At 39.5% G+C, this 25,742-nt stretch overlaps 1 protein-coding gene across 1 annotated transcript in view; it reads right to left on the bottom strand.

Moving 5' to 3' along the window:
• The window catches only part of LOC139934057 (ATP-binding cassette sub-family C member 9-like), a 39,370-nt gene extending 14,631 nt beyond the window's left edge, over positions 1-24,739 (bottom strand). The window contains exons 1-20 of the mRNA XM_071928345.1: positions 24,616-24,739; positions 19,061-19,712; positions 18,283-18,519; positions 17,340-17,537; positions 15,780-15,929; positions 14,795-14,950; positions 13,772-13,906; positions 12,911-13,073; positions 12,373-12,413; positions 11,520-11,765; positions 10,300-10,455; positions 8,581-8,656; positions 8,201-8,306; positions 7,167-7,265; positions 6,168-6,333; positions 5,140-5,280; positions 3,916-4,132; positions 2,434-2,654; positions 1,352-1,521; positions 339-408 (exon numbers count right to left, since the gene is read on the bottom strand). Of these exons, the coding sequence (XP_071784446.1) occupies positions 339-408; positions 1,352-1,521; positions 2,434-2,654; positions 3,916-4,132; positions 5,140-5,280; positions 6,168-6,333; positions 7,167-7,265; positions 8,201-8,306; positions 8,581-8,656; positions 10,300-10,455; positions 11,520-11,765; positions 12,373-12,413; positions 12,911-13,073; positions 13,772-13,906; positions 14,795-14,950; positions 15,780-15,929; positions 17,340-17,537; positions 18,283-18,519; positions 19,061-19,684 (3,372 nt within the window). The 5' untranslated portion in view covers positions 19,685-19,712; positions 24,616-24,739. The remainder of the gene's footprint in view (positions 1-338; positions 409-1,351; positions 1,522-2,433; positions 2,655-3,915; positions 4,133-5,139; positions 5,281-6,167; positions 6,334-7,166; positions 7,266-8,200; positions 8,307-8,580; positions 8,657-10,299; positions 10,456-11,519; positions 11,766-12,372; positions 12,414-12,910; positions 13,074-13,771; positions 13,907-14,794; positions 14,951-15,779; positions 15,930-17,339; positions 17,538-18,282; positions 18,520-19,060; positions 19,713-24,615) is intronic.
• Between the last annotated feature and the right edge of the window lie 1,003 nt (positions 24,740-25,742).

A 25,742-nucleotide genomic window follows, 5' to 3' on the forward strand; every position in this document is an offset into this window, starting at 1 on the left:
TCCAAACTTACCTTATGTCACAGGTTTTCAAGGACTAATTTTGTTGTGTCTGTTTTTCTTTGTTTTGCTTTGTTTTGTCTGTTGTTGGTTTTTTCTGCGCCTTGAACACCCAGCAGGGTGGATACGTGCGCATTACAAGTCTTATTATTATTATTATTGGGTCGAACCAAAATGCAAAATTTGGCCATAGCGGCTTGTATCAAAATTACCATAGCATCCACATAAAAAAAATAATTATAACACATGGCATTACACCCGTTTAATACAGGGCACAGCTAGGGTTAATTCTCGAGGTTGCTGAATTCTGACATAAGTCAGAAATCATTTCTCTGCCATACCTGATCAATGGTGGATGTGTCAGAGGAGAATCGATTCAAGACTCGTCCAATTGGTGTAGTATCAAAGAACCTGAAGGGGTAAAAACACACAAAGAGAAACAGTTATTTATCAAATGCCTTGATGAGGGTTTCCTTTTTTTTAAACACAGCAAAATTTCAAAATTTTCAAAGCTTCCTAACTCAAATCTTACCTGCAAGAAACTCAAAACGGGAATTTTTTAACGTTGGGAGCTGCATTATTTCACAAAAATTACGAATTTGTGAAGAATGCCAACCCGAAACCCACTGCAGAAAAATGTATGCTGCCATAGAATGTGAATCTGTTGAAATAAGTGGCTTGTTGCAGGTAAGATTTAAGTTATGAGGCTTTGAAAATTTTCCGCCCAGAAACAGGCCTTAATAGTTAGGACTCTGTATCTGTGTACAGAGAAAGAGTCCTATATAGGGCTAGATAACATGCATCTTATCCCTAGGAAATTATGGAAAGTTCGTCTTAAATAAGGCTAAAAGCCACTTTCAGGCCTTATTAAAGGAACACGTTGCCTTGGATCGGACGAGTTGGTCAAAACAAAAGTGTTTGTAACCGTTTTTTTATAAAATGCATATGGTTGGAAAGATGTTTTAAAAGTAGAATACAATGATCCACACAAGTTTGCCTCGAAATTGCGTGGTTTTCCTTCTACTGTGCGAACTAACGTGGTCGGCCATTTATGGGAGTCAAAATTTTGACCCCCATAAATGGCCGACGTGTTAGTCGACGAGGTAAAAGGAAAACCACGCAATTTCGAGGCATGTTTGTGTCGATCATTGTATTCTACTTTTTCAACATCTTTCTACCCATATGCATTTTATAAAAAACGGTTACAAACGCTTTTCAAAGACCAACTCGACCGATCCAAGGCAACGTGTTCCTTTAATACAAAATTTTCCAAGGGATAAAAAGTAAGTAGAAATAGAATATCTTTCCTGAACCTTGCAGGCAAAAGAAAAACAAGCAAGAGTGAACTACCCACCTCATAGGAGCACTAATGACCCTTTGCAGCATACTATTATGAAGGTTCTTGGCTGCAAACAGGGATGCAATAGAGATGAGTGTTGAGGAAGCAGTGCTGGTAACGATGGTAACGATGGACAGGCCGGCGTATCCGCCCAAGTAATGGTCCAGTGAGGCCATCAGTTCCGCCTGAGAACAAGAATAATAAGAATAATTAAAGTGGCTCTCCTGATGATGACTATAGAGTAAAGCTAGTCGAAATGTTGAGACCAATTAAAGGGAAGGTACACGTTTGGTAACTACTCAAAACAAGTATTATTTCAAAACCTGACTTGGTAACGAGCATTGGAGAGCTGTTGATAGCATAAAACATTGTGAGAAATGGCTCCCTGTGAAGTAGCATATATTTTGAGAAAGAGGTAATTTCTCACTAAAATAATAAAAGACTTCTAGCCAGAAGTCTTTTATCCCTATCTGAAAGTACACAAATTCGTCCAACAAGGGTGTTTTTACTCTCATCATTTTCTCGCAACTTAGATGACCAATTTAGCTCAAATTTTCACAGGCTTATTAGTTTATGCTCATGTTGGGATATACCAAGTTAGAAGACTGGTCTTTGACAATTACCAAATGTGTACCTTCCCTTTAAGAGCTCGCTCCGCAGTAGTGAAGTTAATAACGATCCACTTTTAAGCTAAATTCGGCTTATCTACTTCGGGGTAGTAGTAGAATAAATAACAAGACAGTTCTCTAAAGAACAAAATGGACTACCTGACAAGTAGACATGTATACATAGTGCTACCGAAACCAAATATATATTGATACCTCACCAAACAATGCCTCAAATCCCTTATATACATGTAATAGTAATAAAAAGAGAACATTTATAAAGTGCACAAATCCACAAAAGTGCCAAAAGTATACATGTTCAATAACCAAAATTGAACCATAAGCCTCGGCTAAGAAGAAGTCCAGAATACAATATACCTGTGGTGAAAAAATACAAAGTAAAATATTGTTTGAACAGAATGGTTACATGGCATGCGTATGATGATAGAGTCAGCATTGCCCAAACAAACATAGACTCATATTAATAGCTACCTGCGATGCGTTTGATAGAGTCAGATTATTCCCTTCTTCAGACCAAGCCGAGAGCCAATAGTTCGTTGCTATGCCGACACCATTCTTGCCAAACATCAGGAAGAGCTGAATGACAAAAATCCAGTAGCCTATGGCTTTAATGTATGAGGCGTACACTTTCCAGGAGACTGACCCCTCAGCTCGTTCTTCTTTCTCGACAAGGCGGCCGCTGTTTGAGTCGGCTGGTGGAAAGAAAAAATAAAATTAAAATCCAGGGGTTAAGAATAATATTGAAATCGCATTCCCATACCCGCCAGTGTTTGCAGGGGACATGGTCTGAAGAAAATAGCTTGCAAGGTCTGCTATGTGCTATTCATCGGTAGTGTGCACCGCCAAGTGGTTTAAGAGCATCAAATTCAAGTTCTGATGCTAAGTCACCGGAGTGTGGGTTCGAATCCAGGTCGTGACACTTGTGTCCTTGAGCAAGATACTTTACTATAATTGCTTCTCTTCACCCAGGGGTATAAATGGGTACATGTACCTGCGAGGGTAGAGGTTGATATTGTGAATGAAAAAGGCTTTGGAGCGCCACGGCAGCTCGAGGCTGTATACTCCCTATTGGGAACCGAGAAAGATAAAAGGGATGTTATTGGCCCAATGACTAAAGCGCATTGATACGGTTTATTGTGAAACGCGTTATATAAGAATTTGGTATTATTATTATTGTGCTTTAACTGATATGCTGGGTGGCATGGGACAATTCAAGTGGCTATAAAGTAAGACCATAACCACATAGGTTCACCCTTGGTTTGCTCTGTCCTTGGTATAGTGGATTAAGGGGAACAATCTGGGAACATGATTTGAGGCTAATTACCCAAATTGAATGTGGGGAGGATATTATTATTATTATTATTACTGGTTAAATTAAAGGATTTGGGTAGTTTTTCAAAATGTCCACAGATTTACATAAAACTTACAGGATTTGAAGATAATGATATAGGAAAGCTTCCCTTACTGAGGTGCTGTAGTTTTTGAGAAATGAGTAAAACAATGTCATGAAAATACGTTTTTACATGCTCATAATTTTCGTCTCATGACACGAAAATTATTTTCATGACATTGTTTTACTCATTTCCTCCAAACTACGGCACCTCAGCATGTAATATTTTCAGGGAAGCTTTCTACTATCATTATCTTCAAACTGTGTAAGTTTAGTGTAAATCTGTGGACATTGTGTTTAAAGCCTTTAAAGCAATGTATTTGTAGCCCAGGGGCTAGATTGCCACAAAGTTTCTGATTTATAAATTACAATACAATGTACATCAAATTACTACTTTAAAAATAGTTCCAGATTTACGCATGTAACAAAAGCACATCCACAGAAAAAAAAAATAACATCTATACAAATATGCCTTAGTGCATAATTGAACCTACGAAGCTTAACACACAGGGGAGCAAACCCTCTGTTGGAAGAACATGAACAAAAACACCACCCAAACCAACCTTGTTCAAGCTTCTTTTCTTCCTCCAACTTGACAGAGATTTGACGTATTAGTTTAGCTCGTTCTTGTTTCACATCCTCGGCTGCGGACAGCTCTGATTCGGACTCTATCGTCTCACTCTCCGTGGCTCTCCAGTTGGCAACGAGCTCTGGGTTCTCATCTCGGATATCCTCGAGGGTTCCCTGATGGAGGATGCAGCCGTCTTTCATGTACACAATCTTCAGAGGAACGAGAGAGAAAGAAGGAAAAAGAGTGCTAAGACGACTCCATGTTTGGCAAATAAAGCATCCATTTACCACTTACTGGGATTGACGCAACCTGTCAGTACGCTCACAAGAGAGATTGATCTTTTTGAAACTTTTTTTTAAATTTGCTAAATAATTTGAAAATTTGTGATCATTGCCTTCACCGTGAGACTCTGTGCAGTACACAACACACAGGACCTACGGCGTGATGTCCCATCTGAGAGACAAAGCAGTGACTTGCTTTAAGACAGTGGACATACACTATTGGTAATTGTCCAAGACCAGTCTTCTCACTTGGTGTATCTCAAACATATGCATAAAATAACAAACCTGTGAAAATTTGAGCTCAATTGGTGATCGAAGTTGCAAGATAATAATAAAAGAAAATTAGAGGGAGCCAATTCTCGCACCATTTTACACCATCAACCTCTCCCCATTACTTGTTACCAAGTAAGGTTTTATGCTAAAAATTATTTTGACTAATTACCAATAGTGTCCACTGCCTTTAAGGACACACGTGTCAACGCCGGTATTTCCACTTTGCTTATCAATAACATGAGTGCTCTAGTCCAGTGCAACTGCCACGTGTCCACAACGTACTACTAACACCACCTTCTACTTACAGTTACAATCAAAATTTAGTACTCTCCACGTGATGAAACCCACGCGCAAAATGACATTGACGTTTTCGTGCTAAGCATGTTTTGAACAAAGTGAAATAGCCGTCAGTATGTTTGAGTGCTTAAGATCGCGCATGGACCACCACACGCTGAACTTGCAATACCTGCGAGACATTTTGCGTGATTACCTGATTACCTGAGACATTGTGCGTGATTACCTGAGAACGCACAGTGCTTTGATGGTGCGCCGATTCACCTATCGTAGCAAAGCGACAAGCACAAGATGGGCATAGAGAAGGAGGACCATCCAGGGAAAAAAATCTCCCTCTGGACATGGGTTTAGATTAGATTAGGTCTTACCTTGTCTGCTTTCTCTGCGTACTGCGTCTGATGAGTGACCAGGATGACGGTACGTTTGCTTTTTCTCATCAAGAATCCCTCGATGCCTTCCTTGAAGAGGTGAGAGCCAACGTGCATGTCAAGGGCCGAGAGGGGATCATCCTGAGGAGGAATGGAGGTAAGGAGAATTTAGTCATAATCCAAGCTAGGAAGTTAAGAGTAATGGAATATTCTCCCAACAAGAATCCCTCGATGCCTTCCTTGAAGAGGTGAGCGCCAACGTGCATGTCAAGGGCTGAGAGGGGATCATCCAGAGGAGGAATTGAGGTAAGGAGAATTTAGTCATAATCCAAGCTAGGAAGTCAGAAGTAAAGGAACGTTCTCCCAACAGCAATCCCTTGATGCCTTTGTTAAAGAGCCGACTACCAATGGCATGTCTAGAGCTTTAGAGCTTTACATCGAGAGAAAACGTAACGAGAATTTAAAACAAAAACAGCTCAAAGTCAGGAGATTCAGTGAAATTCACCACACCATTTTTCCTCAATGATCTCCTCACAAAGACCCAAATTTATGGCTCCTTGTGTATCACACTATTTCCCTATCAGGCTCCAATTACACTATTTCCCTATCAGGCTCCATATGGTTACTAAGGCTGTATAAGAATTGGCTACGACTTTTGCTGAGAATGTTGTACTGGATGTCCTATACTTCAATGCGTGATGAATTGGAAATCTAGCCGTAGCCGTAGCAGAAACCACGGCTTCGGCTTTGGATTCGGCTCAGGCTAGCTTGGCCCCACTGCTGTTTTGACAATATTGTGCGTGCTTTGCGTACAGGCTCATAGCTTTAGACCAGAGAATGGAGCTTGAAGCTGAATCCAAAGCCCGAGGTGTGTATTCAAAAAGGGCCATCGCAATCATTTGGAGACTCTAAGGGAAATAGTCTGGCTCCTTTCAGTGTGGTGTATACCAGTATTCAATTACGTTATTGGATACAGGGTACATGGCTACAGCAAGTCGATAAATGCATGGTTGTCTGTTTCCACTTACCAGGATGACCACATCATTGTAGCTATACATGGCTCTACCGACGCTGACTCGTTGTTTCTGACCACCACTCAAGTTGATTCCTTTCTCTCCAATCTCGGTCTGGTCACCTCCTGGCAAAATGTCGATGTCTGGCTGCAGAGAGCAAGAAGCTATCACCGTCTTGTACCTGGTAAATAAGCAAGAAATAACAATCAGAAATAATCATGACAATTTTTGGGGATTACGATTGGGTTTATTCTCTTAATAGACCCCTTAGATATGGTGTCACACGCTCAAACAGTGCCCTCACTAAAATCAAAAGGCTGCAGAACATTGGACGACAGCATGTAAACAAGTGCATTTGACCTCAGCGTACACTTATTCACTGGTTTTCCTGGACTAATTTTGACTGGGTTCCAAAAATCAATGACAAGAACCATCCCTCACTGGTGTCCATTAACCCCTGGGTGAAGAAAAGCAGTTACAGTTCAGTGTATTGCTAAAAGGAAGTGATATGACTGGGATTCAAATTAACACCAAAATGAGTTGGCCATCAGGGGTGCGTTCCACTCCCGCAAACATTGTCGCTGTGTGCTGCCACCGTTGGTGAACGTTGGCAACCTTACGCGAACATAATTCTGAGGTGTTGGCGAGTGGTTTTTAAAATGGCGGACAAGCATACCATACTATTTCTTTGTCACAAACATAATTACAATGACATCTTCATTTCAGGGCGCCGCCATATTAACATCGCGTAGTGCGCACAAATCGAACCAGGACTTGAACCAGCTATACCTCCTGATTAACATAACAGCACTCTACCAATTGATGAGTCAATATCTTAGTTCGGGGGTGCAAGTCAGAAGACAGCCTTCAGCTTCAGTGTACCCAGGGATCACACCCAAGCCAAGATTACATCAAGCTCTATGATATAATAAGCTAGGTGTCGGAAGTGTAACAATTGGCTCTCAAACAGCAATATAAGATTAAATGCAAGAGATTCTTTGTCTATGATCTTACCTCGCATTGTCGTACACATTGTCAAACACGATATTATCCTTAAGGGAAGCATTCAGCAGCCAGGCTTTCTGAGCTCCGAAGGCAACAGTGTGGTAATTCCTAAAACAAAACAGTCAAATAACAAGCAGGTGAAGAGATCAGTGCCCAAAAACAGGGAAGTCTGCGCTGCGGGCATCATTCTCGCTTACAGGGAAAGCGCCCAGTTCCTGTACAAGCGGCGCAAGAAAAGAATACCTAGTGGTGTGGAATATGCACTCGCACAATCAAAAACAAATTGTTCGAGTTGTGATTGTCCACAAACTATAGAGCATGAACAAGCTTTAAAACCTAAAGCAAAACGAGTGACTCACAACACAGAGCGCACTCTAAAATTTACCGACTATAAAAAAAAAATCACATTTACAATTCTGTGGTGCATGGGCATTTTGAGATGTTTAAATGGCTTACACTAATTCCGTAAGCACAGAAAAAACAAAACCTTGATGCATTGCAAACCTGCGAGTCAACTTAGAGTACTTTGTCAGCGGGTGTCGTGAGTTGACTAAATACTTGTTAAATTATTCCGAAGATGCACTGCCAAAATGGACAACCTGTGCCCATACGCACAAGCACCATCTTGAAAATAAACTGCAATAAGTCTTGGAAAACCGAGTTGCAAATTAAATCGAGGTTCCAAAATGCCATGCTGCCATTTACACATAACTGTGCCAGGTCGATAGTTGTGTGTTAACGTTGACTCAGAATCAGTGTGCCATTTATGGTTGCTGTGGTGATCGGACCTGTATTTCCCCCAGACAGTCTCGAGTATTTTTCTTATCGCTTTTTAGTGGTTTTTCTTGTAATTGTATATAGCCATTGTCTGTTTTTTAATGTTTTTAATGTGTCAATGTTTTTGCTGTATGCAAGCATTTGAATTACCCTTTTTGGAATCTAATAAAGATTATTGTATTGTATTGTATTGTACTGAATCATTTGGCGCCAATACTGGCATGGGGATATGCAGAGAGGTTTAAAAAACCAAACCAGTAACTTACTCATTCCACTGCACTCCACCAGACATAGTTGTCATTTCACCAAGAATGGCCGACAGCAGGGATGACTTCCCAGACCCAACCTGACCAACGATCATGGTCAACTTTCCTGCGGCAGAAAAAAAACTAGTTGTTAAAGGAGCACATTGCCTTGGATCGGACCAGTTGGTGTTTGAAAAGCGTTTGAAACCATTTGTTATGAAATGCATTAGAAAGTAGAATATAATGATCCACACAAGTATCACTCGAAATTGCACAGTTTTTCTTTAAGTCGCGAACTAACACAGTGTTCATTTTATTGAGTCGAAATTTTAAGTCCACAAAATGGCCGACCGTGTTTCTTCATCTAATGAGAGAGCAAAGAACCAGACTCATAAACCAACCTGCTTCGATGTCCAGATCAATGTTCCTTAGAGTAGGCGTATTGGCTGTATTGTCCCAGATGAAATTCCCTCTCATCTGAAACAAGAAAAGTTGTTTATTAGATGAAAATTTGTATTGGGGATAAAGAATATTAATTTTGGCTTTTACCCATACACTGATGTGAGTTAGCACTGTATACTCAGTACTTAGCAAAGCCCTGTGAAAAAATCACAGGCATATTACTCCGGTGGGATTCAAACCAAGAAAAGTTTTGTTTGGTAAACGGTTTGTTTTCTTTTTTGACCTTTGACCTGCATAGGCGGTCCCAAAATAAAAAGCTTATCCCAAGACCGATCCACAAACCAGGGGTGTGTTTTCCCTGCTGTAACCAGCAACTGTTTTGGTCAATGGCCAGTGATCAACCAATTGAAAGTTAAACTAAAACTGGTTATGCCAGTGAAAATGCACCCCAGGTTTGGTGATAATATTCTCTTTGATATTTGGCAGGGGGATCCCAAGATCCACACACCAAGTTTTGAGTTGATATGCCAAGTCCTTATTGAGTTATGGTCAATGAATGTACACATACATGCAAGCATGCACCCACGGCAGGAAATGTTGCCTGTAAATACCACAGGTGTAAGATAAACCCCAGAGCTTGAAAAGATGAAGAAAAAAACATTTTCCACTTAAAGGCAGTGGACACATTGGTAATTACTCAAAATGATTGTTGGCATAAAACCTTACTTGGTGACGAGTAATGGAGTGCTGTTGGCAGTATAAAACATTTTGAGAAACGGCTCCCTCTGAAGTGGAGTAGTTTTCGAGAAAGAAGTTATTTTCCACGAATTTGATTTCGAGACCTCAGATTTAGAATTTGAGGTCTCGAAATCAAGCATCTGAAAGCACACAACTTTGTGTGACATGGGTGTTTTTTATCTTTTCATTATAATCTTGCAACTTTGACGACCAATTGAGCACAAACTTTCACAGGTTTGTTATTTTACGCATATGTTGGGATACAGCAAGTGAGAAGACTGGTCTTTGACAATTACCGATAGTGTACAGTGTCTTTAATGTGTTAACCATTTTAACAGTGGTGTGCTGGCCAAATGCTTGTCAAATACCCGAGAACAAGTCAGAATTCTTTCCAAGTGGGCCAGCTGGCTAGTTAATATTAGAAAATACCCTTGTGTAATATAAAGAATGGACTAGTAAAAAAGCTGGTGTGCAATGTACAAGTGGAAGATCAAGCTAACTGGTCCCAATTTTTAGTCATTGAACAAAATTAAAAGGGTTGGTAACAGTGTTTGTGCGTAGGGCCTGGGCCCAATTTCATAGAGCTGCTTAAGCACAAAATTTTGCTTAAGCAAAAAATTCATTGCTTAGTAAAATCAGATTACCGGCCAAGACTCCACTCAATTGTTATGCTAAGTAAACAACAGCTAAGTAATAGTCATAAGCAATGTATATGGCATGAAATTTTGGCCAGTAACATGTGTAAAATAAGGGAGCTATTTTCGTGCTTAAGCAAATTTTTTGCTTAAGCAGCTCTATGAAATTGGCCCCTGATTCATACTCAAAGTGAATTTCGTGGGGTTAAAAATCAGGTACATGCACATTCCATTTTCCAATTGTGTTGCAAAGAAAAGAATTTCGCCTTTGCAATTTATGTGAAGTATGATCAGGGTTTCAGTCAATGGCGAAACCTCATTTTGGATAATTGTAAGCCCACTTACCCTCAACGCAAGGTGGTCCGGCAAGACAGACTGCGAGGGCGACATTGTGTAGGGCACTCCAGCGAACGCATCGTCGTAATCATTGCCGTCGTCAGACAGCAATCTGTGTCTGTCCTCACGTCCATTTCCGTTTCGTCTCGGCTGTCGGATAGCAACCTGAAAGAGAAAGTGAATTTAGCCATTTAGAGACTACTGACTTCTGTGCTCGTACTCATCTCCTTATTCCTATAACATGGCTAAAATCCAATCAATCAAAAAGGCCACAAGCCTTATGGAGTTCCTGGCCACTGTGGACATGCTTGAAGCAGGTTAAAGCAATCGCACAACATCGGTAGACAGCATTGTCCACAGACCCACTGTTCGTGAATCACAACTTATATACAAAATAACAAACCTGGAAAAATTTAGGCTCAATCGGTCATCGGAGTCGGGAGAAAATAACGGGAAAACCCACTCTTGTTTCCGCACGTTTCGCCGTGTCATAACATGTATTAAAAGTAAATCCATTTTTCTCGATATCGAGAATTGATTATTGTTTTAATGTTTTCTCAAAAAGTAAAGCATTTCATGGAATAATATTTCAAAGGAAGTCTTTCACCATTACCTTCTATAAGCCCTGTAAGTTATTTGTAAATCTGTGAACTTTTTAATTTTTGTTCTGTTCAGAAAGTGTATAATGGCTTTAAACTAACATGGGGCTGATTTCACAAAGCAATAAAATTCATCGCAAGACAAATTTTCAGTATCACCATAGTGATTTGTATTGTGACATCTCACTTTACTTAGCAACTACGATTGATTTTCAGTTAAGATCAATCTTTAGATCTTTGTGAAATCCACCCCTGGTCCCCAACAGATTAAAGTAGAGGTGCAGAACTCAGCAAAAGAATAGGCATTGGGTGCCATTTGGCCCCTAATTTGGTGTACAAATGGTCAAAAACTCAATCACAGCGTGCACAAATTGTTCATTAGCCACAGACAACAACAAACAGTTGCCTCAATGTTTTGTAGTGACTTGATTGGCTGAAACTTGCTTATCATTTATAAATTTATATATATTTTTTTTATAAATAAGTTCCACGATTTCAAAAATGTGCACTTCTGTGAAACTGTGGTTTAATAATGAGGTGATTAATTTACAGTTAGGCGAAATAAGGATTTCAAAATCTTGCTTATTCAAAAGTTTAATAAGCTGTAATAACCCTGGAGTCACTGGTTACCTCACGGTTTATAGTCCCATCCATACGCACGCCATCTTGACCATTGCCATAGCTGGGCTTCTCAATCTCAGGAGCTTCAAAGAACGCCCTGAGGCGCCCGGTACTGACGATAGCGTTGATGTGGAAGATGAAGACGTTGGGCATCAGGTACAGCGGGAGGGTCATCTGACTGAAGACGGCCAGGGCAGCGAAGGCGACATCGGGGGTCAGGGGTTTGCCCGTCAGCTTGGTGTACAGACTGTAGGACTGTGGATAGATGAAAATATTGTCACTACTGCAGTGTTGATAACTATATTGTGTTGAGAATTGTAAAATGATGTGTCATTGAAAATTTGGTCTAGTTCACCAGACCAAAGCTGTGGTGTTGTCAGCAGCAGAGTGTGGGTTTGATACCCGGTCATGACACTTGTGCCCTTGCGCAAGGCACTTAAAGACACTATTGGTAATTAATTGTCAAAGACCAGTCTTCTCACTTGGTGTATCTCAATAAATACAAACAATTTGAGCTCAATTAAAAAAAAAAGAATTATGTAAGTCGCTTGACACACAAGGCCTGAAGGCAACTTCAAGGTGTGGGCTACATTAATTTTTTTTTCCCAGAGGCCGTTGCCACCTACTCCTAGGGCTGAAACAGGGTAAGCTTGGGCAATATCTTAATATAATAGAAACTGTCTTATAAGCAAAGGTGCAAGCCTGGGTGTCACGCCCATGTTTCAACACTTATTACTGGTGTATCATCCGTTCAAACACCCCCACGTGATGCCCTCTCGACCAATTAGAATGGATGAACTGTCTTAGGTATTTATGAATGTGGTTTTAAACATCACTTAAAAATGAGAGTGTCATTCCTTACCACTAGAGTCACTAACAGTGGACTGGCAGAAGTGATGGTCACTGAAAACAAGAACATAATAAACACCAAAATAACAGATTGCTGAAACACAACAAGCTTCCAATGTATATATGATTTGAGGCATTGCATGGTGAGGTACATGTATCAATAAGTCTCCCGAACATCTGATAAATCTACCGCGGTAGTAGAATAAAGAAAAACAGTTCTCTAAAAACAAACTCTACCTGGCAAGTAGATACACACATGGTGTTACTGCAAACAAAATACATATTGAGATTCCAATGTGGTTGAAAAAATTGAGTAAATCAGGGGTATATACAGGATTTATAAAGAAAAAAAAAACATCACTGTTGAATTTTAGTCTGAAACTTCACTGATTATGTAGTTCGTAATGAAACCATTTTGACTAAAAATGTCATGATTGAATCGATGGTATGGGCAACGGCTAAGATAAGAACGCCTAAAAGTTCTTTCCTTAAACATTGTTGCTTCAGCCAAAGGTCCAAGCCATATCCAATGTCGCTTGATTCAGACTTACTTAGTACCACCCTCCATCCCATCTGTTTCATCATGGTCAAAATCTCCAGAGCTCGTACTTTACTGATGGCTTTGTAGAAGATATCTTCCCATCCGTACAGCTTGATCAACTTGATGCCTTGAAGAAGCTCATTGGTCCTCTTCAGTCGCTCATCAGATTTGGCCTAAAAATGGATAATTGTTTCAGATTGATTTAAAGGTTAAAAAGGTTGATTTACAGGATTAAAAAGGTTGATTAAAAATACGGGAATCAATGTGTGGTGAAGAGGTTTTCAACTAGTGGTTCAAACCCAAAGAGGCCTGCTTCTTGATAATTTTGTCGAGACAGAGTCGAGGTAAATTAATAAAGAACCAGGCCTCGGCAGGTTTAAACCACTTCTTGAAAACCGATTCAACACACTTTGATTCCCATTTGATAACTTTTCGGTAAAAAAACATCAACACTTTTTGGTTAATAAGTAAAATAAATGCAAAAATTATAATTGTTCAATGATTTCTTTCAACACACAACACCCCTCCAGCTATGAAATGGTAAAGCCCTCCGCCGCCCTCGGGTAAACAACTCCTCTTATTAAAGTGATTGCTGTGCGTGCCATGTGATGTGGCACAACTGTTCCGGCCAGTGCTCTCGACTGATAGGAATGAAGAAACTGTCTAATAAGCACAGATGGAAGCTCGCGTGTCACGCCCCTGTTTTTAACACTTTTTACTGGTCATAAACAAAGGTTTATACACACCCACGTGACGCGCTCTCCACCAATAGGAATAGCGAAACTGTCTGAGGTATTTATGAATCTCGATTTAAAGGTTATACCCCCTTCACCGATGGGTCAAGAATTGAGAAATAATTATAATGTCCTACCATGGCAATCTTCTGGTACTTGGCTGTCTGTCTCGCGATAATGACTTGAAGCGGTATGGTAATGAAGAAGATAAGAGAGCCAATGAGGGACGCTATACCGAGCTCCGAGTACAGAATAACCATGTACCCTGAAATCTGAACACAGTAAAAGGACAAATAGCATTATAGGGATTACAAGGAGACCACAAAGGCCAATGGGGACCTTAACTTGAACCTTTTGGGTTGAGTCAGGTCTTGCAGCTGTTCTTGGCCAGCTATGGGGATTTAATACAAGCCGTTTTCATCAGCCATCTTGACTGTGATGCCCATTCAGAAGTTTCCCACAGACTTTCCATATATATTTTTTATAATGGAAGTGCCCTTTGCAAAATGATTAAAAGTGGGTTTGCCCTCTCAAAGAAAAAATTCCAGGCCTGCACCAGACTTCAAAATGTGCACCTTTCTCACATTCAATTTCACTTATTGCTGCTGTAATGCATCTTTAGGGGTCTGGGTACTTTTTGTTCAAATGTTCACAGATTTACAAGAAACACAATTTGTACACAATAATGGTAGAAAGCTTCCAGAAATATAATTTGCCAAGGTGCTGCAGTTATTTATAAATGAGTTAAACCATTTCACAAATTGTTTTTAGCATGTACAACGGGTTTACGTAACTCTCCTAAAAATCATTGCTCTGCGATTTTCACTTTGTTTTCTCAATAACATGACAACTAATGAAGCTGAAACTTCTACAGTTAATCTATATTGCATACATCTTCAATCACAGTGATAGGGATTCATGTCTTGGCCAAAAACTTGATCTACAAAAGGTATCAAAACCATTTAAGCTCTCTATTAAAAAACTGCCCTGACACAGTTACCCAATTACTCCTGAGGTGAAGAGAACTCTTGCCCTAATTTCACAAAATCACAGTCCATTTTGACTGGCATGGAAGTACACTTTTGTCAAGACAATGTTTGTGTTTTTGTGACTCTATTTCCCCCCCCCCCAAAAAAAAGGATAAGGTAGAGTAGACTTACCACAAAGGGGATTGACCAGACATAGTGGACCCACTGCGTTGAATTGAGGATGTTTGTTGTATCTACCGACATATGATTGGTGATTTGACCCATCGTCATGGCGCCACCGGTCATGGTGTAGCTGGACAGACGCAGTGACTTGTCATAAATAGCCGCCTGTGTGGGAAAGAGCAACAAAAAGTTGTTACGATAACAATTAAATAAATGCATGAATATAAACTTTATGCAAGATAACAACAGTTACGGCGACAAATAAATATCACATGAGTAGTTATTCCATAAGTAAGAGTGGAAAATTGAAAAAATATAGTATTTTTCAAGATCACCTTGACGGCACTTATACAAGGCTTCTAATGAGGGTACAGAACATCTCATGGCGTGGCACAAGACCAAAGAACAGATCTAGGGAGATATTCCACCAATCTCTACTACTGTTGCTCAACGCAGAGTCCGCTTTGCTGACCACTGCTTTCAGCTAAAGATCAGGGGTCGATTTCACAAAGAGTTAGGACTCGTCTTATATTGAATTAGGACGAGTAACTCGTCTTAACTTAGGATTAATCTTAAGGTCCGTATGCTACAGTGCAGGTTTGGGACTCGTCCTAAGTCCTAAGATTAGTCTTAAGTTAGGAAGAGTTTTGTGAAATCGACGGCAGGTCATAAATGACATTTTATAGTGAAGACTGCCGTGATAGAAGACCTTTACCACTCAGCTACACCGACGTGATCGGTAGAGATACGGAGTCTGAAATTAAGGACATTCCAAACATGATGAGGGATAAACACCTCCGGCGTGACGTTGTGCATGGAATCTCGGTTGCGACCGCTAAATGACGATGACAATTTTTGGGTGGCCCATATGCAACAAAGCTGAAGGTGGAGTGACAAAATTATTCTCACACACAATTCGTAGCCATTGAAAGCCTCAGTTCAATAAATAATTAGTGAGTATTTGTACTTTGACAAATTTGATCCTGAAAATTACCTGAAAAGCAACTTTAATGTGAGCAGACTCCGTGATGACGATGTGATAATGGCCCTGTTGGGATAACAGCTTGACGATGTTGGACCAGAACATGATGATGATCAGCACAAAGCCATTCTTCAAGAAGTCGGCTACAGTGATGTACGAGGTCTGGAATGGAAACATAGGTGTAGGTTTTGAAATAGGGGCAGATCTCTACAAAGCAACAACATTGATTTTAAGGTAACGTGATTTGATCTTAAAGGATTTGGGTACTTTTTGTGACACAAAACACGATGTCCACAGATTTATATTAAACTTACACCGTTTGAAGATAATGATAGTAGAAAACGTACCTTAAAATATTAGTTGCTGAGGTGCTGTAGTTTTCGAGAAATGACTAAACCATTGTCATGAAATTACGTTTTTACATGCTAAAATAATGTCTCATAATCACCGAGACAAAAATTATTTTCATGACATTGTTTTACTCATTTCTCAAAAACTACAACACTTCAGCAAGTAATATTCTCAGGGAAGCTTTCTACTATCATTATCTTCAAACTGTGTAAGTTTAGTGTAAATCTGTAGACATTGTGTTATTTGTCCTACAAAAAGTACATACCCTTTAAGCAAAGTATGACGTCACAACAAGAGTCACTATAGGAATCTTAAGACATTCAGGCATGGAATTACATGGAGGCCATGACCTCAGTAGCCCCTGGTCTTGACCTTAGCTCCCCTTGAAAAGTTTGCCATAGGATTTTCCAATGGAAGTGCCCTTTGTAAAAGTGCCCTTCGCCCTTTGAGAAAATGGCCTTGCCCTCTCAAAGATGAAATGCCAGGCCTGGCTGTTTTTTAAATCTTGGCTTCAGTTTTACATCCGGCTCCTTTGCCTGTTTGCAGCTCGATACTGAAACAGCATACTGTTTCAAAACTAACTCACAGCAGTCTACCCCCCCCCCAAAAAAAACCAAAACACTGTGATTTTAAAAAGGCCATTTTGTATTTTGAGAACTGGAGCCCAGTTCAATTTTATAAAGCTGTTCAGCAGAAAATGGTGCTTAGCAATTTTTCCGACAAAATTTTGCAGGGAACAAGTTTAAAACAGCATGCATTAAAAGGTAATGTTTGCGATAACCTGTTTCAAGCCATAAAAGAACATTCCTGTATGCATGCATATTGGACCACCAAAATGTTCTGCTGGACAGTGTCATTGTGCAAAACTTCAATCACAATCCTACACAATTGAACAAAGTTTTTACCATTTTGAACAATCTGATGGAACATTCTGACAGTCCGACAGAATGGTCCAGGGTCTGACTTTTGAGAGGCTCCATTATAATATAAAGCCCGGTTCATACTTCCTGCAAATGCGAATGCGAAGCGAATGTTGACATCATAAAAATCGCAACGAATATTCGCAGCAGTTCAGCTCTGCTCAACTCACTTGCGAAGGATAGTTGTGACGTCAAATTCACGTCAAATTCGCTTCGCATTCGCATTCGCATCCGCATGAAGTATGAACCGGGCTTAACGTTGTTGGGCAAATCCAAACCAAACTATCCTATATCAACTTACATACTCATACATTGTGGATCCGTCAGCATAGAAGACAGCAGTAACGTACTTTATGGCACCGGAAAGCGCGAGGGGCGGGACAAACGTAGAGGCATCCCCGCAGAACTTGACCAGACCACCCAGCGCGATGCGAGCACCGAACGCCCTCGCGTACACACGGTAGAGGCTCAGAGGTTTCTTGTTCTTCTTTGCTCTTGCCTGTAGAGTAGTAAAAGATACTTAAAGGTACTGGGCACTATTGGTAATTCTCAAAATAATTGTTCAAATAAAAAAACTTGCTTGGTAACGAGCAATGGAGAGCTGTTAATAGTATACACATTGTGAGAAACGGCCCCCTTCTGAAGTAACATATTTTTTGAGAAAGGTAATTTCTCACTCAAGTAACACGGCTCAAGCCTTTTACTGTGCACATATCTGAGAGCACACAAAGTAATGCAACAAGGGTGTTATTTTTTTCCTCATTATTCTCTCGAAATTCGATGACCAATTGAGCCCAAATTTTCACAGGTTTGCTATTTTATGTTTGGATACAACAAGTGAAAATACTGGTCTTTGACAATTACCATAGGTGTCCAGTGCCTTGTGGTAAGGGTTTGGCATTTCGGATTTTTCCACTTCAATTCAAAAAGTAGTGCATAATAGCAACCGTATTTTATTTTACCATTGGTAAGATCTTAATTGGTAAGATCTTAAATGTTGCTCTTTTTAAACATGGTAAGGATACATTAGGTACAAAGGGTAAAAATAATATGTTCCCATTTTGTAGGGGATTTAGAAAAGACAGATGCTCCTCCAACAAAAGGTGTGTTAATCATTCTTCCTTCCTCGTACATTTGAGGGTCACATTTTAGAGAAAAGGAATTTTTTTTTAAATTAAATTTTGGCTCCGCTTAACCAAAACTTGGAAACAGATTTCAACTTCAGTAACCCGGTCTGAGCATACCTGTTCCTTTTCAAGAGCAGCAGAGAACCTGTCCCTCTGGTATTTGGTGGTGTGGACCTCAGACAGACTCCCCAGATCAGCCATCTCCAGAGTGCTCTTGTATCCTTTCTTGAAGATCCAGTTCATCCATAAGAAGAATGCAGAGGAGAGGAGACTTGAGTAGCCCTGCATGTAACGCATGTCTTCCTTCATCAGATCCTCAGGGAAGCCTTCCTCTTCAGTACAACACGAGAAAATCTTTAAAAAAAGAAGAGAATTTTAATATGAAACATGACTATAAAGTTTAGGGCAAAACTTGCAGGATATTGTCAACCACCCATTTTGAGAACTACCACTATACGTACTAAAATGGGATTTACGCATGGCGCTACCACAAAACCTCACCTGATTGTAATCCTACCATGCAAAGTTTTTTCACCAAAGCACTTCTGGGCCTAATTTCATAGAGCTGCTTATTCAACAAAATTATGCTTTTTTAACTAGAATAAGGCTACTATCTAAAATACCACTAGACTTGTACAATCTGTGACTGGTATCCTGCTTGTCTTTGCTTAGCAGAATATTGTTAAGCAGTAATCCTCTATGAAATTGGGCCCTGGTGCAACATACCAAGCAACCATAACCTTGTCTTTAAAAGATGAAATTCTAGGCTTGGTGTGAACTTGAATATAACACAGTCTGAAGATAAATAATCATAGCTTGGATGGGGCATCGAACTATGCCAATGCCTCTAAACTTGTATGAAGTTTATTTTAATTGCAGAAAAATTAATACCCACCTTCACTCGAATGACATTAAGCTCCAGTAGAAGGAACAGGAAATAAAATCCCATGGCGGCCATGTTGAGGTCAACTCTCAAAATAGTGTAATCAACCCCTCGAAACTCGTTGTAAAAATGAAGAAAGCGAGTAACTTCACCGCCCAGAGCTCCGACCCAGTAGATCAGTAGCAGCCAAGACATGTGTCTGCGACTCCACACCTCCATCTGTGTGTAGTACAGCATGTACAGAATAGCTGCAAGAAAGACTGACAATGCCGGAATGTAGAGGTGAGGTCTTGTAGCCTCGTTGTAGTAGACGGACACATCCGTCAAGATGCTCTCGCCAACCTGGCAGAGGAGAAACGAAAAGAAGGCGAAGTTGATGATCCATCGGACGTTGTGTCCTGGGTACTGGATGAGGTACCGGTATTTCTCCTTGCGAATTCTTGTGCAGCATCCGAGGATGAACAGCACCAAGACGGAGAGGAGGATGAAGAGAAGATGCGGCACGGTATAGACGAGATCGGTGAAGCAGGTATTGTAGAGGGTGTGGCTTAGATCCCAGGTGAAGTTGTCCAGGGTCACCGTGTTGTTCACCCCACAGTACCAGTTGAACTTTTGGAGCACCTGTTGCTCCTCCATTGTGGTCTAATTGTGCTTAGGAGCAAAGCTTACATGAAAAAAGAATAAGAAAAGGGGGAAAAAATTAAAAACAATCACCAGGGCCCAATTTCATGGCTCTGCTTACCGCCGAATTCTAGCTTACAATCGCGATTCCCCGCTTACGTGGAAGCGCCGAATATCTGCGCTAGTCTTGTAAGCGTAGAATGCCTAGTAACGTGGAGTACGCATGCGCAGAAGCCCAAATTCTACCTCCATGCTTTCATTCCCTTCGAAGTGCCTGTAAAGTTTTGGAGATCAATCAGATAATTTGTTTTTTTTAATTTTCTGATATTTTGTAACCGTTGAGGAGGGACTGTCTTTATAACTGTGTATTCAAAAACAATCTTTTTTACATTTTTAGTTAACATTTTATTTTTATAGAAGAAATTAGAAAAGTTGTTTCAAACTGCTTAGAAAGCAAAGTGACAAGGGTATGCAAAACATTGGTTTATGGCCTGACGAATCAACCCTAGCAGAGTCTTTCCCAATGGCTTTTCTTAAAAAGACTTAAAGGCAGTGGACACTATTGGTAATTGTCAAAGACCAGCCTTCACAGTTGGTGTATCTCAACATTTATGCAAAAAATAACTAACCTGAGAAAAATTTGAGCTCAATCGGTCATCAAAGTTGCAAGATAATAATGAAAGAAGAAAACACCCTTGTCACACGAAGTTGTGCGTGTTTAGATGGTTGATTTCGAGACCCCAAGTTCTAAATCTGAGGTATCGAAATCAAATTCGTGGAAAATTACTTCTTTCTCGAAAAATATTCCACTTCAGACATGTCAGAGGGAGCCATTTTTCACAATGTTTTATACCATCAACCTCTCCCCATTACCTGTCACCAAGAAAGGTTTTATGCTAATAAATGTTTTTAGTAGTTACCAATAGTGTCCACTGCCTTTAAATCAGCAAAAAATATGAGGGCAGTTTCATGTACTTAGCAGGTGTTAAGCACAAAAAATCATTGCTTGGAAGACCTGGGTTTGGGTTACCAGTCATCTACACTGCTTTTGACCTGCTCCATACAATTTGTTTAGCCAGCTCACAAATTTGTTCAGGATTATTTACTTTCCATTTACAGCTTTGTAAAGCTAGGCCTGTGTGCAAACAGGGCTCACTCTAACACTTGCCTTGTCTAGTGAAAACTGCTGTAGACGACTAAGTATTCGTAACAATAATTGTATTTACATAACTTCTAAAAACTTCTCAAAACAGTCCTAAAAACTGTGCAACCTTCTTGCTTTAATTGCTCAATATGTTTCCTTTTCAGATGAACATAATAAACTAAAATTTGTTAATTTATAAAAAAAAAAAATAGCTGTTTGCTATGGAGCTAATTATATTTTCCCAACTTATTTTGTAGTGTGTGAATGTTCTTTGTTTTACCACTATAAGGCATAATGTTATTGCCCATTTCCGACCAACCCAAAAGATCAGAAATCCACGGTCGCGTTTTTAAAATATTTTTTTATCAAATGGCAATTTTGTTACTTTTTTTGAAGTATTTTATACTTTGAATTTTATACTTTGAAACGACACTCACACTCGTCGTTGACCAGTGTGTACCGGCGTAGCCAAAATGGAGCAGTAAAATTTAGCATCTTTATGGAAAAAACAGAGAACGTGCAAAGTACAAACATGACCAAGGAAATTACTCGGATTTCATGGATGAACAAAAATAGTTTTTCACTTTGTAGTTTAAGATTTTTTTCATCTTGATTATATTTTGTTTTGTTGTGTTTTTGGAGGAGTATTTTTGTAAACTTATTTTTGTTTTGTTTTCAACATATGAATATGTGTTTTTTACCCATACAACGATGTGTGTTAGTACTGTATACTCGGTACTTCCCGAGTCCTGTGAAAAGATTCATGAATATATGAATACTACTTTTAGAACATCAAAATGGCTGACAACATAAAGTTGTAGGCCTATGTGTACGGACTGTGTGTATCTAGTCTGTATTTTCCCCTCCTCTGCAGTGTTCTAAAAAAATAAAAAGCCTGACCGACCGACCCTCGTGATTTTTTAAGACAAAATTTTTTGTTTTTTTAATGCCTTATAAATGTTTGTGATCACTACCATAAATACATCAGTTCAATGCAAAATGATAGCCAGCTATGTGTTCTAAAGATTGCTCTATGCACGCAGAGGGCAAGTATTACATTCACAGTATTTTTTTACTAGCCAGGCTGGTATAGGCTACACTATTTTTTATTTCTACCTCCCGGCTTTACAAAAGCTGAAGCCCAAGGCTTGGCAAGCATTATCAGCAGAATACATTATTCACATACCACAGACATGACAGAGGCTCTATACAGTCAACAATAAATTGTTTAAGGCCATTATTATTAAAATAAGTCTCCCTCAATAACACAATAATATAAGAAGTTATACACACATGAATTACGTAAGTCTACAAGTATGTACACAGCTAGGGACAATGACACAGCACACTACAGTCTTTTGAATAATTTCTGCACATCACCCCCAACTGACTGGGAACGTATGCTGGGCTAGCCCCTGCAACCAAACCAACTTTACTTTGCACCCTTGGTACAGTAGTTGGTATGTGCGTAAACAAATTTTGGTTGAGGATCATCTATTTTTGCATATTTCGTCTCATGATACTTATAATAGTCGGCCCTTTATATTTGCTTCAGGAACATCACCGAATTGAGAATTGGTTGTTGATAACAAAACAGTTGCTGACACTGGTGTAATTATAAACACATTAATATAATCCACCATCATAATTTAAACTGACGAAACCTGTAGAAGTTTGAGATTGGCCATATGGCTGGGTGGGTCACATGAAAGTAGTGAAAAACAAATTGCACAGTTTGCATGACATCAATTTAAAGAAAAAAAAAACAAATTGAGCAATCCGTAGCCGGCCGAGCAACTAATTTCAATTTGATCTAAATTAAAGTTGGTGACAGTGACAGCCTTAATACTTCAATTTTTTTTACTTCAATTTCTCTGTCTGTGTTTAATAAGGCCGAGTCACACTACAGTGATAACAAAAACGGTAACAATCATGATGCAAGAAGAGAACGAATTCTATGTTGGTTAAATCGCTCCACGCAGATTACGCACAAATGCTTATTCAATCAATAGAATGTGTTTTCTTTGCGTCGTGATTGTTATTGTTTTCGTTAACACTGCAGAAAACGATAACGATCATGATGCAAAGAGAACACATTCTAATGGTTGAATGAGCATCATGTGCGTATTCTGCGTGGACCAATTTAACCAATAGAATGGGTTCTCTTCTTGCACCATGATTGTTATCGTTTCCGTTAACATTGCAGTGTGACGCAGCCTTTACTGGAGGTTCTACGTGTGTTTAGAAAAAAAGTATATCGTAGCGTCATACGTTATCGACCCTCATATGTTTTCGGTCCCCAACTTTGATTCCCGTTTACTGCGAAATTGTGCAAGCTGCACCGGTGACAGAAGCTATGCAGTTTACTCAAGGTGTGTATTTTCATCAGGCTTAATCATGCTGAGAATAAAGTTTCCTGTCGGTGGTTATGCTCAAACATTTATAAAATGATTGATTTTTGGTACTAATCCCTAGTGCATTATTATGCCAACATTCAAGTGGGTCAAAGAAACATCATCCAACCTCGACAGTTCAAAACAAAATTACTATCTGCTAGATTGAGTTTTATTCTGCTTTAGTCACTAGATGGATCATGTGAGGTGGTTACTATTTGGGATTCTATGGTGCGTAAATGTGGGGAAAATATTAAAATATTTTAAGTGAAAATGACAACAATTTTTTTATTTATTTACTGCATAACTGTTATAAACTCTGATAAGCGTAATAAATATTAAGTCTACATTTAAGAGAAAATATCATAGATTGGTTTCTTATCTCCTGAAACCAAACATTACTGGTCTGAAATGGGGGAAATTGTTATGAAGTGTGAGTGCATCAAGGGGGGGTGGGGTGTTTTACTTTCATGCCTTATGATATCTCTGGATTCTAATATAGTAGCCATAATGCCTTAGGACAAAAATGTAATTAAATTTGTTAAGTACTAATTGAATAATATTTTTGATTTACTTTGCCCGCCATACTAGCTTCTGAATATTCAATAAAATACCAACCAATGAAAGGTGTGAAAACATGTGACGTTGCTCCAAAGTCGTGCATGCACAAGCACTGTTAATGGCGGACCGTCTCTCGCAACGTAAAACCAAAACTTTAAAAATTTCAACACACCATGAAGTGAAAAAGTTATTGTTAAAAAATTAAATAGATGATTTGAAAAAAAAAAAATAGTTTTTGTGTATGAATAATTTTCCTGTTATCCTACTGAAAACACATGACAACAGGATACATTTTGAAAAGTGAGTCAAATTTTTGTTTTAAATTGTCGAAAATCTGGCAGAAAGTATTGATGGACCAAGATCATAGCTTTTTAACTTGTTCTGCATGTGAGTGAACACAAGCCAAATAAATACTTTTTTACCAGATTCAATTGCATACCTCAAAAATCAAAAATCATTTCGGACACAGTTTTCCATGTTTTTTTCTAAATGTTTTTTTTTTTAAACAGCCTACGTTTCGACCTCCATCAATTGTGCTACTGTTTTTTACTACACAACTTCGCCACCGTAAGGTAGACGGCAGACACCGAATATTCTACTTGTTTTTGCTATCTCGACCACCGCTAGCCATGCTAGCGCTGTCTCTCCTCTGATTTGCTGACAACAAACACAGTCTGATTACCGGCGGATGAGCGCTGCATGATGCCATGGATGGAGAAAGTCCGAAAGTCAAGGGACTCAAGACTAACTTTAAAACACAAAACACACTCTACTTAGGCAATTTGCACCTTAGCATATAATTAAAAACACTCATATTTATAATTATTATGTTTTACAATATTCATTACCTGTCTGTAAAATCCAGATCGAATCCCAGCACACCTCTCCTTCACTATCCTACTACACCACTGTTCCAACATGCAGCGCATGCGATCGATGTTGTCGTGTACTGTGTGCTCTCCTGCATGCACTACGTACGGAGCAAGAAAGTGTGACATCCGGAGGGACGGGTGCCCATTTGTAGATGGGTGACCATTTGGCAACTGGGCCCAAAGTAGTATTAGAGTGGCACTCTAAAAGTTAATAAAAAAAAATTGTTGTTGTTGTTGTTGATCGTTTAGGTGAGTTGACATGTGAGCATGGGGGCATGCGGGTTAGGTGAAGAAGGGATGATGGGTGTTTTTTTTTTTTGTTTTTTTTTGGGGGGGGGGGGGGGGTGGGGACACTCGTTCCACAAAGGGTGACCGATTTCACCATTAGAGCATAATTGTTTCACACAGCGCAACAACACTTTTCCCCAGCTCGATCATTTGTAATATGTGACAAGTGCCAGCATCTATTTTAGGCCTATAGCTGTAATTGTTGTTGATTCATGCGCACACGCAAAAGCCACCCGCAAAAGAGGCAACTGGTCCCATTATTCAGGTCCAAATAAGGGTGCATATTATGCTTTGCACATAGGCCTACCAGTTGCGGAAAGCCATTGGACACTTTCGGTAAACAGTATTGTCCAAAGGCCCACACTTCGTGTATCACAACTGATATAAAAAATAACAAACCTGTGAAATTTAGGCTCAATCGGTCATCGGAGTCGGGAGAAAATAACGGGGAAAACCCACCCTTGTTTCCGCACGTTTCGCCGTGTCATGACGTGTGTGATTCTACCTCCATGGTTTAAAATAAATCCGTAATTCTCGACAACGCGAATTGATAATTGTTTTAATGTTTTCTCGAAAAGTAAGGCATTTAATGGAATAATATTTCAAGAGAAGTCTTTCACCATTACCTTCTGTAAACCCTGTAAGTTATTTGTAAATCTGTGAACTTTTTTTTTTACTGTGCCGAAAGTGTATAATGGCTTTAAACGAAGCCTGTGTGCAAAGAAAAGTTTTTTTTGTTTGTTATAGCCAATCATTCAGTGTTGTTTTTCAGTCTCACAGGGGTTTGTTGTAGAGCGATGACGGAAGGGCGGGGG

The sequence above is a fragment of the Asterias amurensis genome, chromosome 2, assembly GCF_032118995.1.
Source record: "Asterias amurensis chromosome 2, ASM3211899v1".
NCBI lineage: Eukaryota > Metazoa > Echinodermata > Asteroidea > Forcipulatida > Asteriidae > Asterias > Asterias amurensis.